Source organism: Equus przewalskii, chromosome 19 (assembly GCF_037783145.1).
Source record: "Equus przewalskii isolate Varuska chromosome 19, EquPr2, whole genome shotgun sequence".
Taxonomy (NCBI): domain Eukaryota; kingdom Metazoa; phylum Chordata; class Mammalia; order Perissodactyla; family Equidae; genus Equus; species Equus przewalskii.
The window spans coordinates 30,718,617-30,735,735 of record NC_091849.1 but is presented as its reverse complement, the minus strand read 5'-3'; the positions used below and the strand labels follow the sequence as shown (position 1 = coordinate 30,735,735).

Here is a 17,119-nt window from a genome sequence, read left to right as displayed (position 1 = left end):
ATTCAAAAAATAATCTCATGAATATACAATGGAATATTATTCAGCCATAAAAAAGAAGGAAATCTTGCCATTTGCTACAACACGGACCTTGAGGGCATTAGCTAAGTGAAATAAGTCAGACAAAGAAAGTACCCAAGATCTCACTTATACATGGAATTTCTTCTGGAAAATGAACTCACAGACACAGAGAACAGCTTGGTGGAAGCCAAGAGGTGGGGTGCAGAAGGTGGGCAAAATGGGTGAAAGGAATCAAAAAGTACAAACTTGCAGTTGTAGAATAAATAAGTCAGGGGATGTAATGTATAGCATGGTGACCATAGTTAATAAAGCTGTACTGTATATTTGAAAGCTGCCAAGAGAGTAGATCTTAAAAGTTCTCATCATAAGGAAAAAAATTTTGTAACTATGTGTGGTGATGGATTTTAACTAGACCTATTGTGGTGATCATTTTGGAATACATATAAATATCTAATCATTATGTTGCACACCTGAAATTAATATATGTCAATTATGTCTTAGTGAAAATAACGTATAAAAACATAAAAATAATCTCCTCCAGGTGATTCCTGTGCCTACTGTTCTAGAGTGTGTTTGGATGCTGATGGGAAGGACCCTGGAGAGGTAGAAGGAAAAAGTGTGGGAGGGGGAGGAGAAACCCACTGAGAGGGCAGGAGGGGTGGGAGGGGAACCAAGCTCAGGTGGAAGGACACTCTTCCCTTGTAAGGGGGGAGAAGGGAAGGAGAGAATGGATGCAGATGGGTGTGATTTTACAGACCTAATGGTGAGAAGATGAGGTGGTGCCTGCCAGCATTTTCGCACACTTGTACCTCTTTTATTTATACGTCCTTCTTTGTGTGCTATCTGCCTTTCCCTTTAGACTGTGAGCTCCTCAAAGACAAGACCTGTCACTGCTTTGTTGGCTGATGTATCTTCAGACCTAGCGCAGAGCAGATACTCCAAAAATGTTTGCTGAAGGAACCTGTGAGTGCCATGTTCAATATGGCATGACATCCAAGTGAAGACTTTATGGGAAAAAAACCCTGGAAATAGAGGACTGGATTTCAGCACAAGGACAGGCTAGAGATAAGTCTGGAAGTCATCTGCAGCAATAATAGATCAAAATGAACAGGCTCACAGAGACGCTGGGAGGAGAAAGAGAACAGGATGTGCAAGACAGTGGCCTCCAGGAGATAGTCATTGGGAGAGAGCAGAGAGAAGACGCAAGAAACAAACATCAAAGGAAAAAGAAAAAACACCACAAAATTAAAGTCCTCCTGTTTATTCAGCCTAAGCCTATTTCTGTCGATTCCACACCTACCCAGCCCACTCCCTTTTCAGGCATTCCATCCTACGGGGGAAGCAAAGGGGCTTTCTAAGTTGTTTGACATTGGGTTTTTATAATTAAGAAGAGAAACTTGGAATTATGAAAGAGTCTAGGAGAGAAGTCAGGTGAAATTGCTAGGAACATAGGAGCCCAGACTCTGCTTCTCCTTGGGCTAATTTCACTCACAACTCCCTTAGCCCAGAGATCTCTGTGATCCCTCCATGTGTGTCTTCATCCAAGGATTATGAGAGTTGACCAAGGATTTAAATTTAGGCAGCATTTCTGGAAGGGATATTTTTATTTGAGTGGGCCTTATTTAGACTTTATTGGAGCCTAGCTCTAATAAGGAATTAAGGATGATATCAAAACTAGGATTTTCAAATTAGATACAAAACATTTATCAAGCAGCTATTATACTCCAGGATTCTAAGGGAAATTAAAACACTGCTGCTATTTGTGCTCATGATTATAGCGGAGGGTTGGAGGGAGAGAAGAAAGGTGGATTTGCTGCAAGATGAAGGTGGGAGTCAGAATCATGGTCACTGGGGGCTCGGGACAGTATTGACTTTCACAGAAATGGGCAAAAAGAAGTTCACCATCTTTGCTTCCAGAGAAGGAATGAGAATATGCAAGCAGAATGCCTGGGGACCCTTGTCTCCTCCTGACTTTTTGTGGCCTCCAAGTCCTCTGTGATTGGTGGATAATTCACTTACCAGGCCCCGGGATTCCACAGAGAATCCTGAATGCAGGAGGCAGGAGATAATTTCCCTCTCCTCGTCTTGAAATGATCCACTTGGGAAGTTGTTATCTAGAGTGCCTGGGTTCTAGAGCAGAGATGGGCTGCAGAGGAGGACTTGATGCCTGGCGTCTCAATGGAACACGAAGTTTCAGGAAGAATTAAAAGTTTGCCAGGGCCAGGGTTCTGGGACGAGTAAGATCAGTTGGCATAAGTTCCATGGTAGTAGGGAGCAAGGGACTGGGAGCGCTGGACTCCTGGGTTCCGAGAGCTGCTCCCACATTATGTCTTGCTCAATTTTTTTTTTTCACTTGGCCATAGCTGTGGCATTTAACTTCTGGGCCCTGCCTCTCCTGGGAGGGACATCCCCAGCAATTTATGGGGGGAGGAACAGGGAAGGGGAAAGAACAAGGGGATCAAACCTGTCAGGGGAGAGGAGACCCACCCTTGGGGACAGAGGTCAGCAAAAACCTGTTTTCTCCGGGGATGTCTCATTTCTGGGACAGAGGCCTTTGTAGGAGGCAGAGGGGAGAAAAATCAAGGTGACGGGCTCCCAAATCATTGGGTCTTCTCCTTCCTGTGTCGCACTCACGTCTAGGGGCGGCTGCAAGGGGGTCGGGGCAGCGAGAGGGGAGGATGGAGAACCTGTGACCATGAGGCCGGTTAATGAGTCTTGGAAGGCAACAGGCTGGCAGGAAAGACCCTGGCCCTGGGTGCTGACTCCAGAGAAGAAGAACAAGACTCTAGAGTCCAAGGCGCTGAACGGAGAGACCCGGCCTCTGGAAGAAGGAGCCGGTCACTCTTGCATCAACCTCATTTACACTCCCTTCCTTAGGTGGTCCCTATAGCATCCGACCCTTCCAGGCCATGCTGCTGCTGTTACCTGGAACCTGGCTCCGCGAAGGAACAAGGTGAAATTGAGATTTAGAGAAAATGAATAAACTCTGTTCCGCGGGACTGTGTGGATAAGAACAAGGCACTTCTCTGACTTCGGTGTTCTCATGCGCAAAGCAAGTTTAATAAGAAAGAAGTCACAGGGTTATTGGAGGATGACAGGATGTGATGTACTGGAAAACAGCACAAACGTTCGTTACTGTTTCGTTATCGATGGTGTGCGGGGAGAAGCGAAGCCCGGGCCTGGCAGTCTGGCGTTGACGGCAGGAAGCTGGGGACGAGCTCTGCCACCCAGGAGAGCGAGGCGGGAGGAGGGCATGCGCCCGAGACCCCTCCCCGGCAGGGGCTGTGGGGGCGGGAGGAGGGCGTTAGGCGGGATCCGCGAGCGCACTGGCTGGGCGGCGGCTCCTCCCCTCCCCGAGCCCGGTTCGAGCTGACGCCCCGGAGCCGGCGGCCGCGAGCCACTAATCCGCCCAGTTAGCGAGCGAGATCCGGGAGACGCGGCCCAGTGGAGCCTCGAGGGAAGGAGGGAGGGCGGCGGACTCCCCCCGCTGCTCCGGTCACCTCTCCCTTAGGGACCGCAGCTGTCGGCGCCCCGACCCCAGATCCCGCCCGGCCTGCCCCGGGCTCGCCCCTCTGCCCTGGGGGGTCTTGGGCACTCGCTCCCCAGGATGTGATCTCTCCCGGGGGCCCGGGGCGATAAACGTGTGATGGCGACGCCTATTCCCTCCCTGGCCACTTGTTAAGTAATTTTCCCTAATGAGGGCGCAGCCCTGGAGCTTGTTAAAGGACTCCCTGCTAGATTGCAAAGTGATCACTATCAGGGGCGAGGGAGAGAAGGGGAGGGAGACAACCACCCGCTGAGCGTCGGAGCTGTAGTCCCCTTTTGCGTTTGCGAGATGAAGAACCGCCCCCCACCCCCTCCGCCGCCCCAAACACACACCCTTTGGCCCCAGTGCTTCATTTTGGTGCCTTCGCAGGGGAGGGGTAGGTCTGGTCGGACATTTGGCATTCTAGAGGCAGAGGCATTTTTGCCTTATTTGATTTTGGTCTTTTAATTAAGGTCTAGGCTGGGGAAATTCAATGGTTGGAGGCTGGGATTAGGGGATATCTGCATTCCTCCCAGGGCAAGTGACTCTTCTGTCCTGGCAGCTGTCACAAGCTGAGTCACCATCTGCCCAGACAACTAAAAACCCAGCATCCTCCACCTTTTTTCTCAAGCACCCCAGCCCTCTTCCAGAACCCCAGTGTCCCTCTCTGGCTTAAGGCTCTCTCCAGCGACTTAAGTCTGGGGTCCCTCTGGCACCTGGCAGGCCTCCTTTCTGGCACCCAAGCTACAATCCTGCCCTTAGCAGAGTCGATTTCTGTTGGGAGATTCTCTGTGTTGGGTCAGAGAGACCCTCAAGCCTGAGGGCCCGCCAGCCCAGAGCTGGGCCCTGGCAGAGAATTCAGTGACATGAGTGTCCAGATTAGGCTTACTGTCTGTAATAGAACTTCCAGCTTCCCGCAAAGGGGGTTACCAAAAGCAGCAAATAGCGACTTGTGACCCTGCTATTTGATTCTGGATAGAGTTGAGGTTGGAAGACCTGAGGCAAACTAGGGTGCCTCTCTGGTCAGCAAAGATGCTGATGCCATCCTCCTCTGGTAAGAATGAGATCAGCCAAGGCCACGTGGAGGTGGGCAGTGGTTCTGCTGGCAAAGACATTCGGGCACGGAATGGTTTGGAAGCAGGGCTGGTGTCCTAACATAAGTATAAGACATGGTAGATGCCCGTAAATATTGGGTTTATTTCATTAGAGTCTTGATTTCTTCTGTGTAGTACTGCCTTGTGATAATTCTTATTGAATTATTTAATTTTAATTTTCCTTTATTTGTGTCTTCGGTGGGAACTATGTCTTATACTTCTTTATAATCCTCAACAGAATGTATAATAGGTACTTACAAATACTTGCTTATTAATTAACAAAATTTCTCCTCATTTTGTCACCATGCAAATAAGTCCAGCATGAACTCAGGCCGGCTCTGATCTAAATCCAGTAATGAGGCACTTTAGGAGCAATAGACAATCAACCTCCACTTCCTCCACCCTCCAGGAAATTCCTGTCCTGCAGCCGCTCCTGCTCGAGACCATCTGTGAGGTCACAGCCAGAGCCAAGAACGTCAGTCAGGACTTTCTCCCAACTTATAATCCAATAATTATAATGTCCTTACTTTATAAATATTTTACATTTTATTATAATAAGAACAATAGAAAGAAGGAAGCTGACATCTGTCGACTCCCTTTCCCCTTCTGCACAACCAGGAATAAGGGGAAAAAGGCTTTAATAAGTTGGAGAGAAAATCTAGAAAACATACACAGATGAAATGCCTACATGGAGGAAAAGCAGAATCTGGGGGGAAGGTGTGAGGAAAGAGGATGAGGTAGTGGAGAAGATGGGTGACTCCTACAGGAAAGAGCCGGGACTGGCTTTTGGTGGAAGAGACGGGAAAATAAATACTGAGTGGAGAACACTATCACAGAAGCTCTGGGATGGGAATCAATGGATGAGACCAAACAAAAGTCCCTCCCAGCGTGCCCGCCCACAGCTCAGCAAGCCAAACCAACAGTGCCCTCTGTAGACATTTAGAAAAACGAAGGGATGCGAGAGGAAGAGGGAAGAACCATCTGGGTGAGAGATATTTATGAACTTTTCTGGAATTTTCCTTTCTCCTGGGAATGGAGAGGGTGAAGAAGGAAATAAATCCTCTTTTCTTCTCAGATCCTATTTTTTTCATTAAAAAAAAGGTAGGGGGCAAGCCCTGGGAACTCAAAGACAAGCCTGTTTACACACAAACTCTAAGTAATAGTAGATGAAAATAATATAGATTAGTCCTAAAACCCAGGCACCCTTTCCTGTCTCCGCCTTCCCATAATCCCAACTCACAGTCAGATCTGGAGTATAGCCTTCTAACCCTGAACTTCCCTCAGCTGTGCTGCGCCTCTCAGAAATCAGGGTCCTGATTGGTTCCCATTCGATATGTCCATGAAACACCTTTTCACTTTCAGACCATCATCTTCTACAGAGAACACTTGCTTGTATTATTCATTCTTTCTTTTCTATCCCCCAAACTCACATCCTTCTTGCTTATCACCTCATCCCTTGACCACTTTCATTAAGAACACAGCAGATGAAGGGTCAATGCAGTTAACTGTCAGTACTTTGCCCTTCCTGGAGTTCGGGAAATAGGAATTGTGAGTCTATTTCCTTATCCAGGAGAGGGGTAAGGCATGGAAGAGCTGGGGTGGGCGCTGTCTGAAAGATCATCATGGGGAAGGGATCTGGCTCATGCCAAGAGTCTGCTGCTCCATCAGGTAGACTGGATAGGAATTGGGGCCCACATCATTCTCTGGGTCATTGTCCTCAGTGTTCCGGATCAGTGCACGGCGTCTTCGCATCATGTAGGAGACCTGTGATTGGGAGGAGAAAGGAGGAATGAGTACCATCTGCCATGCCCTTTGCTTTCCTCAACACCTCTATTTCAGGCCCTTTGATTCTATTCTCCCTCTTCCTGGACCTTTGGTATGCTCCTTTCCCAAGATTCCATCCAACCTTGATCCTTATTCCAGCCCCAGATCCAACACATTGAGTCCCAGACTTCATCTCTAATTCCCTCCTCTGTCCTATTTTCCTTATCTTCATATCCTCATATCCCTCATATTCTCACATGCCAGACTCCACACCAACACCCAAATTTCCCCTACTTGACATCCTTTTTTCTCAGTCACAGCTTCCTCTCCAGTTCTACTTTTCATGTCCCATAAATCTATTGTCTTTCCCCATCTTTCACCACCACTACCCCTCTATTACCATCCCTCCCACCATGCCTCTTTTCCTAGACTCATTATTGCCTCTAGTTCCGATCTGTAACCTCTCCCCAACTCCCTATCCCATAGGTTCATCTTATGGGGCATCCCTGTCCCTTACCAAGAAGATCAGGCCAAAGAACACCAGGAGGAGAATCACAGCCAATAGGATCACAATAACTATGGCCCATGAAGGGAATGAATCCTTCTCCTCGCTCTCTGCAGTCTGGAGACCTCCCTCTGAGCCATCTTTGTTCTGATTTGGTTGGCTCTTATTGGCTGGGGCTTCCGACGTGATGGAACCCAGCTCCAGGCTGGATGTTGTAGCTGCAAAAGAACCAGTGGGCACCTGATGGGTAACCTCAGGTTTTTTTGGATGAGGAGAGGTATTAGTGATAGATTTGTCTCCTGTGACCTCGACTGGAGGTCTTGTAGTCTCTGTGGCTGCTGGGTTTTCTGTAGGCTTTACTGGGGCTTTTATGGTCTCAGTGGCCGATGTGGTCTTTTCTACATGTTTTGTAGGCTTTGCTGGGGCTCCTGTGGTCTTTCTGTGGGCTGCTGTGGTCTCTTGTCTCTGTTCTGTGGGCTTTACTGGGGCACATGTGGTCTTCTTGTGGGCAGCTCTGGTCTCTTGTTGCTGTTCTGTGGGCTTTTCTGAGACTGTTGTGACCTCACTGGCTGCTGTGGTCTCTTGTTGCTGTTCTGTGGGCTTTGCTGGGGCTCTCGTGGTCCTCTCACTGGGCCGCTGTGATCTCTTGTCCCTGTTCCGTGGTCTTTGCTGGGGCTCTCGTGGTCTTCTTGTGAACCTCTGTGGTCTCTTGTTGCTGTTCTGTGGGCTTTGCTGGGGTTCTCGTGGTCTTCTCGTGGACCTCTGTGGTTTCTTGTCCCTGTTCTGTGGGCTTTGCTGGGGCTCTTGTGGTCTTCTCATGGGCTGCTGTGGTCTCTTGTCTCTGTTCTGTGGGCTTTGCTGGGGCTCTCGTGGTCTTCTCGTGAAACTCTGTGGTCTCTTGTCCCTGTTCTGTGGGCTTTGCTGGGGCTCTCGTGGTCCTCTCGTGGGCCAGTGTGGTCTCTTGTCTCTGTTCCGTGGGCTTTGCTGGGGTTCTCGCGGTCTTCTCGTGGGCCTCTGTGGTTTCTTGTCCCTGTTCTGTGGGCTTTGCTGGGGCTCTCGTGGTCTTCTCATGGGCCAGTGTGGTCTCTTGTCTCTGTTCCGTGGGCTTTACTGGGGCTCTCGTGGTCCTCTCATGGGCCACTGTGGTCTCTTGTCCCTGTTCTGTGGGCTTTGCTGGGACTCTCGTGGTCTTCTCATGGATCTCTGTGGTCTCTTGTCTCTTTTCCGTGGGCTTTTCTGGGGCTCTCGTGGTCTCCTTATGGACCACTGTGGTCTCTTGTCTCTGTTCCGTGGGCTTTGCTGGGGCTCTCGTGGTCTTCTCATGGACCTCTGTGGTCTCTTGTCGCTGTTCTGTGGGCTTTGCTGAGGCTCTTGTGGTCTTCCTGTGAGCCGCCATGGTCTCTTGTCCCTGTTCTGTAGGCTTTTCTGGAGTTTGTGTGGTCTTCTCAGTCGCTGATGTGTCTTTTATGTTTTCTGTAGTCCTTATCAGTTTCTTATCTGAGTCAACTGTAGGTCTGTAATTAGCAGTTGTTGTGTGATCATCAGCTCTTTCTGACCTCCCTGAGATTCGTGTACCCTGGTATGGTGTGCTTGTGGCAGTTGTGGTTTTTTCTGAGGTAGATGTGGGTGTTTTATTCGTCTCTGAATTGAACGAGTTGTGGGAAGGATTTGTGGTCTTGTGTGAGGATGTGCTTTTACTGACTAAAGTAATGATAGTCTTTTCCAAAGTTGTTATGGTTTCAGCTGAGTTTCTTGTTACAATTTGTTTGGTTGTTTTGGACTTACGACAAGTCGTTTTGCTCTTGGGTGCTGGGGTTGGATATTTTGACGATCCTTTATCTGTTTGAGTGGAGTTAAAATCTGCAGAGCGTTTGTTCCGGATAACTGTGTCTTTTCCTTGATTGCTGGGGTTTTGTTCAGAAGTGGGAGGAGCTTCATGATGAGTTGTAGAGCTCCCAGAGTTATCTATAGATTTGTGAATCAGCTTGGAACTGTGTGTGGTATTGCAACAGCGTTTTGGTTGATGGGTTTCTGTAGATTTGGGGAGGTCTGCGGGGCTGTGTCCTGAATGAAGAGCAGTGTGGTCAGAGAGAGTAGTATAAACAGGGCTTGGAGTGGGAGGGAGAATATGATCAGATGTTGGGGATTCACCAGTCTTCTGAAGTTCTTGAACTGTGGTAGCACCTGTGAAGGGAGAGAGGCAAATAAGAATCTTCCTCCATGTTCTCTGCCCACCTCCATCTCTAGGGATACCTTATTACCCCAGATACATCTCCCCAGCCAGTCTCCTCAGAATACTAACGTATCCAAGCCCATTCTCACCTCCCATCTCTGGATCTTTGTTCAGGCTGTGCCTTCAGTCAGAATGCCACCTCACCCCTTCTCCATCTTTACTCTTCAGTTCTCAATTTCAGATCTTTCTAGCTTTATGGCATCTTTCCTGATCCTTCTAAGCAGATAAGCTCTAGCTTCATCTCAGTGCTCAAAACATTCTTTGTTAAGTACTCCATCCTGCTACTTTCAACTTGACATTACAGTTGTTGAGTGCCTGTCAACCTTTACCCCCTGCCTTGCCTATCAAGTCATAAGATTTCAAGAGCAAGTATTGACTGGCGTTTTGCTCCACAAGTGCTCCTCTAGGGTTATATACTTATGGAATGGAGTTTTCTTTCTGTGGCAGAGCTGAAAGGAACAGGAATAAATATCAGAATCTCCATCTTTCCATAATATTCCAGTTCCATCCCAAATGTAACTTTCTGAGAGACTGAGGTAAGACTTCTGGCAGAACTTCCCATAGGGCTTAGTAAGTAGACACAGGTGATGAGTGATAGAAGGGTAAGAAAAGAAATAGAGGATGAGTAGAGGAGGGAGATGGAAAATATTCATTTTGGTGATGAAGTTTGGTCTGGAAGCAGGGAAGTCAATGAGATGACTCAACTCTTATGACCTCACTGGATACCCCTCTTCACCCACCTAAAGCCATCTGGAATAGATGAAGGTGGCCCTCTTGAAAGAAAAAGATATTTCCTCGGAGGTCCCGAGGGGAGGTAATGAGACAGCTAGATTCTGAGAGGGACTGACTATGTTTAAGGATGTGAGGGAAAACACCCTTATCAATGAACATATATGGGCCTTAATTCCTGAAAAAACACGCACTGTGGACAAAGGAGCTGTCACTGACATCCAGCCAGGAGGGTGAGAGATGGGAGAGCAGCAAACAGTGAGAGAGAGTGCGTTGTTACATAACTGAGATTTCCAGCTTCTGTTAGCTCAAGGTGGCAACCAGAACCTGGACTGGTTCCCAATCACGGGAAACCAGAGTCCACCCAACTCCCTGTTGACAAGGAGAGTTGGGGGCTGGGGAGCTCAGCCCTTGAAAGAAACATGGGTGGGACGAGAAGAGGGTGAGGGTAGCAGAGAAGTCCAAGACCCTGAAGGGATTTGAGCCTGGGGAGAGAGAGGAGGGCTGAACTGTGAGGCCCTCACTTCGCTATGCCAGTTCCCTTCTCTGATTCCCTCGGCAGCAATGCCAATAATAGTGTCATTCATTGGGCACCTTCTTTGGGCCAGGCACTCAGCTGATGGCCTCACATATTCTCTTTCTGGATTCTCTTCTAGGATGATTGATCTCACAGCTCCCAACAAGGTGCCTGAGAAGCTGTCAACCTCTGTTTTATAGCTGAGTAACTTGAGTTGTCATGGAGGAATGGTGACTTGCACAGAATTGCACAGCAATGACAAGAGCCAACAATTCTTGAGCATTTACTATGAGACAGGCAGGTCCTACAAATGAGGACTTGTGTTAACTCATTTACTTTTTACAACAATTCTTTGAAGTTGAGAACTATTTGTCATTCTCCCTTTTTTATAGATGAGGAAACAAGGTTCAGAGAGGTTAAGAATCTCCCCAAGGACACCTAGCAAATAAGAGGTTGAGCCAGAATTTGAAAACACATTCTGGGCTCTGGGGTCCAGGCTCTCACTAGTCAAGACCACACTATACAGCCTATAGGTCAGCCCAGTCTCTTGGGGAAGGAAGAACACCGACATTTGTGGAACCCCCGATGGAGGCTGTTCATGTATTTGTTCATTTCATCTTCCCCGTGAACCTGTGAGGCTAGTGTATGGTCTTTGCTATTTTATAGGCAAGGAAAGGAAGTTCAAAGAGATTAAGTAATTGGCAGAGTCAGCCTTCTCACTACACCCCAGATGCTTTTCAACGTGATAAGGGATGAATAAATATCCACAGAGTGACTAAATGAGCAGGCAGCAGCACAGAGTGGCAAAGTCTACTGGCCTGAAAGAATCAGAGGACAGGATTAGATTCCAGGCTCTGTCCCTCACCACCTTTGCATCCTTTCTCAGGTCACTTAAATGCTCTGAGGCCCCATGCCCTCAAATGTAAAGAACAATGACGTCAACTGCACCAGCTTAGTGTGAAGGTCAAAGGACGTATGGAGCATAGAAGACTCTTTAAATTGTTGAGTCCGAATTGTAGTCTTTGAAACAATCTCATACTTTGCCCTGTTCTTCTCCTGGTAGTAAGGGGAGCCTGAGCCCACGGCCCTGCCCTCCTGCCATCTGCAGGCCCAGGTGTTTCTCCTGACCCACCTGTTCGATATGCCTTTGAGGCCTACCTTGACCACCTCTTCAAAATAGCAGCCCCTCCACATTCCTGGGCTGCTTCCCCTGCTGTGTTTTATCGACCAAGCATGCTTCACTTTCTAAGATACACTTTCTAATGTCAATACAGTTTAATTTCCCATGGCAGGGGTTTTTCTTGTTTTACTCATCGCTATGTCTCCAGTCTACCCCAATGTCTGGCCCATAGGAGGTACTTCATAGATATTCATGGAATGACAGCACAAGAGGATATTTTAAGACTGATGAAAACTCTCCAGAAGCCATGCCAACAACCTTTTGTTATGCACATTAAGTAAAAACAAACATATTGTGACCTCCAGTGGTAGAAAGACCAAGGGGTAACTTCTGTTGTTAAGTAAGTGAGCCCCTGAGACGAAAAGATGTTGAAAGAAGGGCTCCAGCCCACCAGGTCTGGGATACCCGTTGTCGTTGAACCACAGGAGCCACACAGTCAGTAGCTAGACTCACAGATAACTAGATCTTAGAATTCCAGATCTACGTCACACCACTGCGGAACCATCAATTGTAAAATCTGGAGTTGAGGGCCAGCCCGGTGGCGCGGCGGTTAAGTGCGCGTGTTCTGCTTCTCGGTGGCCTGCGGTTCATCAGTTCGGATCCCGGGTGCAGACATGGCACCGCGCGGCACGCCATGCTGTGGTAGGCATCCCACATATAAAGTGGAGGAAGATGGGCATGGAGGTTAGCTCAGGGCCAGTCTTCCTCAGCAAAAAGAGGAGGATTGGCAGTAGTTAGCTCAGGGCTACTCTTCCTCAAAAAAAAAAAAAAAAAAATCTGGAGTCGAAGCTCAAGGGATGCCTTGGTCCTGAGCGCAGCCGTGAGGCAAATCAGTGACTAAACCCCAGGATGAGAAGATCATCTCTTCTCCCCAGTAGGTCTAACATTAGTAGCAACTTTATTTCTCTAGGAAGTTTTCACCGTGAGACACTTATTTCACTGACTACAACAATGGCCTGAAAAGAACTTTTTTGGTCACTGAGGTAGAGGCAGAGAGGAAAATCCGGCTTTAGCACCAGACACTGGAGGTGGATGCTCAGCCTGGATAAAAGAATGAAAATAAATCCCACAACATCAAAACTATGTACAATTCCAAAATTCTGTTCAATCTGCTTCATTCACTTGTTGGCAAAGAAGGTAAATCTCCTGCTAAGTGACTTGTGCCCTGGGGTCTCTGTCAGAGCAGCCTCCCCTAAAAGAGCATTTCTGGTGTTTCCTGCTGCCCTGCCCCTCGAAAATGGCTTATTCCATTTACAATAACATGGATAAACGCTTCTTAACATGTCTATACATTATAAGCTCCAGATGTGACCTAAAACACAGACACAGTAAAAAGACTAAAAAGAAATACACTCAAATGGTTGCCTTGGTGACTAGGGAGTATTAGGAGAGACTTTCTTTCTAATATGCTCTATTTTCCAGTTTCTAGAATGAACATACATTATTTTTGTCGTAGAAATTAAATCAAATAAAATTTATCGTAGGAAATGGCCCTTTTAGATTCTCCGCAGGACCCCAGTTCCACCTGTGCTTCCCTCAGAGAAGGTTTAATCGACATTCTGCACCTATGGTTCTATGGCTGCGTGATGCAGACTCTGGGGTTCCAACATCTAGTTATCTGATTTGGGTATTGACTGGTCCTGTAGACAAGTGACAGGAGGTGCCCCAGAACTGTGGGCTAAAGGTCTTCATCCACCGGAGTCGTCACTCCTCCTTCCCTACCCTGGTCTCACTCTCTGCTGGACACACTCATGTGCCCAACCCTGACCCACAGCCTGGTTCCACCCTGACCCCATCCCAACCCCACCCCAGCCTCAAGCCCTCCCCACCTAGCACCCATTTGTCTTCTCTGCAGGGCCTGAGCATCCAGTTGCTCTTGCCCTGCAGCCCCCCACTTCCATCGTGCCCAGTCAGGCTCTAGCACGGCCATCTCCCAGACCACACCCACAGAGCCCAGAGTGTCCTGTTCCAGAATTCTGCTTTCAAGTCTGCCCTGCTCCTGTCCTGTGCCCTAGAGCAAATCTCCTTCAAAAGTGAATGTGTGAAAAAAAATTAAAAAGTCAATGTATTGTGGAGTTGCTTCATGACTCATTCTCTTCTGCCCCCTACATATGCCTCTTCCTGGGCAGCAGCACAGACAGAAGGTGGTGGAGAGCAGCAGGTGGGAGAATCAGCCTGACAGGAAGGGCAAGAGAAGGTGGATGAGACTGGAGACTGGGCGACTGAGGGTGGCTCCGGTGTCTCTGTCCCCAGACCCTCAAGGTGGGGGAAGGGCATCAAGTCAGGGCTCAGACAGAAGGCACTGCTGAGACGTAGAGGAGACAACTGGAAGATTCCTCACACCCTGCCTCTGTGGTCCACCATCTGCCAGGTCCCCACCCCGTCCCCTCTGGCCCCAACATGACCCTCAGCTCAGGGAAGGAGGGACTTCCTCTAATATCACCCTCAGTCAAACACCACTGGAAGGAGAAGCTGCTGGCTGCCCTGCCCCAAATACTGCCTGGAGCATCCAGGCTCACGACTTTCCGGCCCTGGTTTGGGATCATCAACGCCATTACCATGGATGACCCTATCCAGTATATAGAGTCTCTCTGAATCCATTTTTGCGTGTCTACTTTGTGAAGACCCTCCTCCCAATGGCCCAGGCCCCCTCCAAACTGCCCCTGTGTGTGGCATCTCTGCTCCCTGGGTCCAATCACAGAACTGTTTCTTAACGAACTAATCCAGCAATTTCACTTTATCTCGTAGGGTCTGTTTAGCTCATCAAACTTTTCCATATTCTTCTCACCGAAGCCCTTGGATGTTTCCCAACTGTAGAATGGGGACAAAACTGCCCACATCATATCGAGCTGCACCAAGGAGTAAATAAGTAAACGTGGACGAAGTGTCTAGAACAATGTCCTGCTCACAGTAAAAGCTCAGTAGGCATCAGCTCCCGGTATTGTCCAGGCAGCATCCTTCCCATTCGACAGATCTGTGGGAGTCTAGACTAATTAAAGGGTCAGAGTCAAGACTGGAGCCCAGACAGGAGCCCGGGGCAGCACAGGATGAGTTCTTGCCAGAGAAAGGCATCTAGTGCCGCCTGAAGGCAGCAGGCGCTGTAGGGTGTCGGGATCCTTGCTTGCCTCCATGACTTCAGGCAAGCCCTTTGCCTCTCTGAGCCTCACTCTCCTCATTATAAAATGAGTTATTATTGACCACCTCAGGGGATGTGAGGGGATGAAATGAGAGGAAGCCCCTCAGCACCTGTGAGTCCCTTGCAGGTGCTCAGGGAATGTCAGGTCCCCACCGCTGGCCCCCCCCCAGGACCTCCAGCCCCTACTGTATCTTTATGCAACCTAGAAGAAGCCCCAGTCTGGCTGGGAGAAGCCTGGGGAGCCATGTCTTGAGGAGCAGAGCATAGGCTAGATTTCATCCCCTACATGCCCCTTAGCCAGCAAACTTGAGCAGTGAACACCACAGACAATTGTATGGAGCAGCCCCGTACCCACTCCCCTTCCCATTGCAGTCTTCTGCTGTTCATTTCTATGATTGGTCATTCAACCCTATAAATTCTAAGAAACAACTCCTTTCTGTCTTCTATCCCCCTGTGTAATGGTGGCCCTTTCACCTCCAAGGGCATCTTACCTGCCTCCCAAGAAGCTAGAAGGAAGAGGAGGCAACACTGGAGGCCAAAGGTAGAGCGGATGCATTGGGCCGGCTGGGCCATGTCGGAGCTGGGCTGCTGCTTGGGGCTGTGTGGGCTGGGGTCCCCTCACCTTATATAGGACTAGGTTTGACGTCATGGGGGCTGGGGCCCCTCAGGACTAAACCTTAAGCAAATGGAGCCGCCCTACCCCACTGGAGTGGCCTGATAACAGGAGACCGCAGCTGGTGTGTCATGGAGCCAGGTAGGGTGCCGGCAGAAGGGGTGGGATCTGGGATGGGGCCGACTCCCGAACCAGCTCCCGCAGAGGGAGAGGGAACCCAGAGAGGGCGGCCTTCAGGGCTCCTGGGAGGTGGGGAGCAACAGCCAGGTTCTAGAAGACCTGATTTCTGGCAGGACAAGGAGTCGGGGTGACTGGAGGTCAGAGCTCTGGGAGGAGATTCAAATTCTGGTTCTTCTCCAGCGTCAAGTTTGCCCTCTGGCCTCTCTCACGTCAGCCCAGCTCTCCACACCCCTTACTCACACATGGTCACTCTTTTTGCCCTGGGTGGAGCTGTCCATGAGTATCAGGTGAAAGAGCAAAGAGAGGGGAAAGACCTCACATGGCCCGCTGCTGTGGACAGGTGCTTCCGGACGCCCAGGGATGATACAAGACGTGGACACAGTGGGGGGAGTGACAGACACAAGGCAGATACAGAACCCCAGAATGATCCTCACATACCTCACCAGGGATGCAGACAGGTCCTGGCCACCCAAAGGGTCTGAGGCCGAGACCTTTGGCAGAGACGCTCAGCGTACAGGAGCTCTGCCTTCACTCCCCTTCCCTTCCTGTCCCACCTCAGCCCTGCAGCGTCTCTTCGCCTCCAAACCCCCATCCACCCCTCTACAGAAATGCAGAAATCCAGTTCTAGGATTTCCCGGGAGCCTCCCTCTTCCTCCCTCTTGGTTCCTTGTCTGAAGCAAGCATTAGCTCAGAGAGTGTCAAAATTCATGTACTGAGCCCCCAGGTGACAGTGCCTGGGCTGGAGCAGGGGGAGGACAGACTTGACTACCAGGGGCTCTAAGGAGAGAGAAAGCTGTGGGTCCAGGTGTCTAAGTCACCACCCCATCACTCAATTTGTTCACCGTGGGTCTCTAATGGAAAGTAAGCCCCTGCAGGCGCCGTTTCTGCCTTGACAACTGCTGCATCCCCAGCACCTGGGACAAGGCCTGGCACACAGCCAACAATGAATAAGCGTTTACTCAGCTGAATGGAGTGGATGCCAAGGCTGGCTACTGCCCATTTGGGGGACGTGGAGCAGGCAGAGGGAGTGGAGAGGGCCAGGACCTAGAGGGCAAGATGCCAGGGCCTCAGGCAGCGAGGCTCATAGGAGGACTAGAGGGCCGAACACGAATTCCTCTCATTACTTGGTGTGACTCGTCCCTAGGCAGGGCTGAAATGGGTGGGACGAAAAGAGGCCAACTGCTCATTAATGTGATTAATAGGAGATTAATAAGGCTCCGTGGAGTCAGGCCAAAGATTGACTACTCAGAAGTGGACAGCCTGCCTCCCAGGCAATGCATCCTGCAGGATAGGGAAACTGAGGCAGAGCCAAGCCCTCCTCTGCAACTCCATCTGAACTCATCAGTGACTGACAGCCCCCTATTCCACTAGTCCGATACCCCACCCCTTCCTCCAGGGAGCCAGGCCTCTAGGAGAGTGGTTCTCAACAAGAAGAGGTAATTTTGCCCCCCAGGGGGCATCTGACAATGTCTGGAGACATTCTTGTCACAACTTGCAGGGGGTTGTTACTAGCATCTGGTGGAGAGATGCTGCTAAACATCCTATAATACACAGGACAGCCCCCACAAGAACTCACTCTCCAGCCCAATGTGTCAGTAGTGCTGAGGCTGGGGATCTCTGCTTT

At 49.5% G+C, this 17,119-nt stretch overlaps 1 protein-coding gene and 1 long non-coding RNA gene across 2 annotated transcripts in view; one reads left to right on the top strand and one right to left on the bottom strand.

The window, feature by feature from the left end:
- The window catches only part of LOC139077292 (uncharacterized), a 97,689-nt gene extending 96,405 nt beyond the window's left edge, over positions 1-1,284 (top strand). Inside the window, exon 6 of the long non-coding RNA XR_011529677.1 lies at positions 878-1,284. This is a non-coding gene — a long non-coding RNA (uncharacterized lncRNA). The remainder of the gene's footprint in view (positions 1-877) is intronic.
- Positions 1,285-5,164: 3,880 nt separating this feature from the next.
- MUCL3 (mucin like 3) lies at positions 5,165-15,275 on the bottom strand. Its single transcript, XM_008541690.2, is given in 4 exon segments — positions 5,165-6,402; positions 6,920-7,552; positions 7,554-9,091; positions 15,194-15,275. Coding segments are annotated over 4 exon segments (2,397 nt in total). The 3' UTR covers positions 5,165-6,258.
- Positions 15,276-17,119: the final 1,844 nt, after the last annotated feature.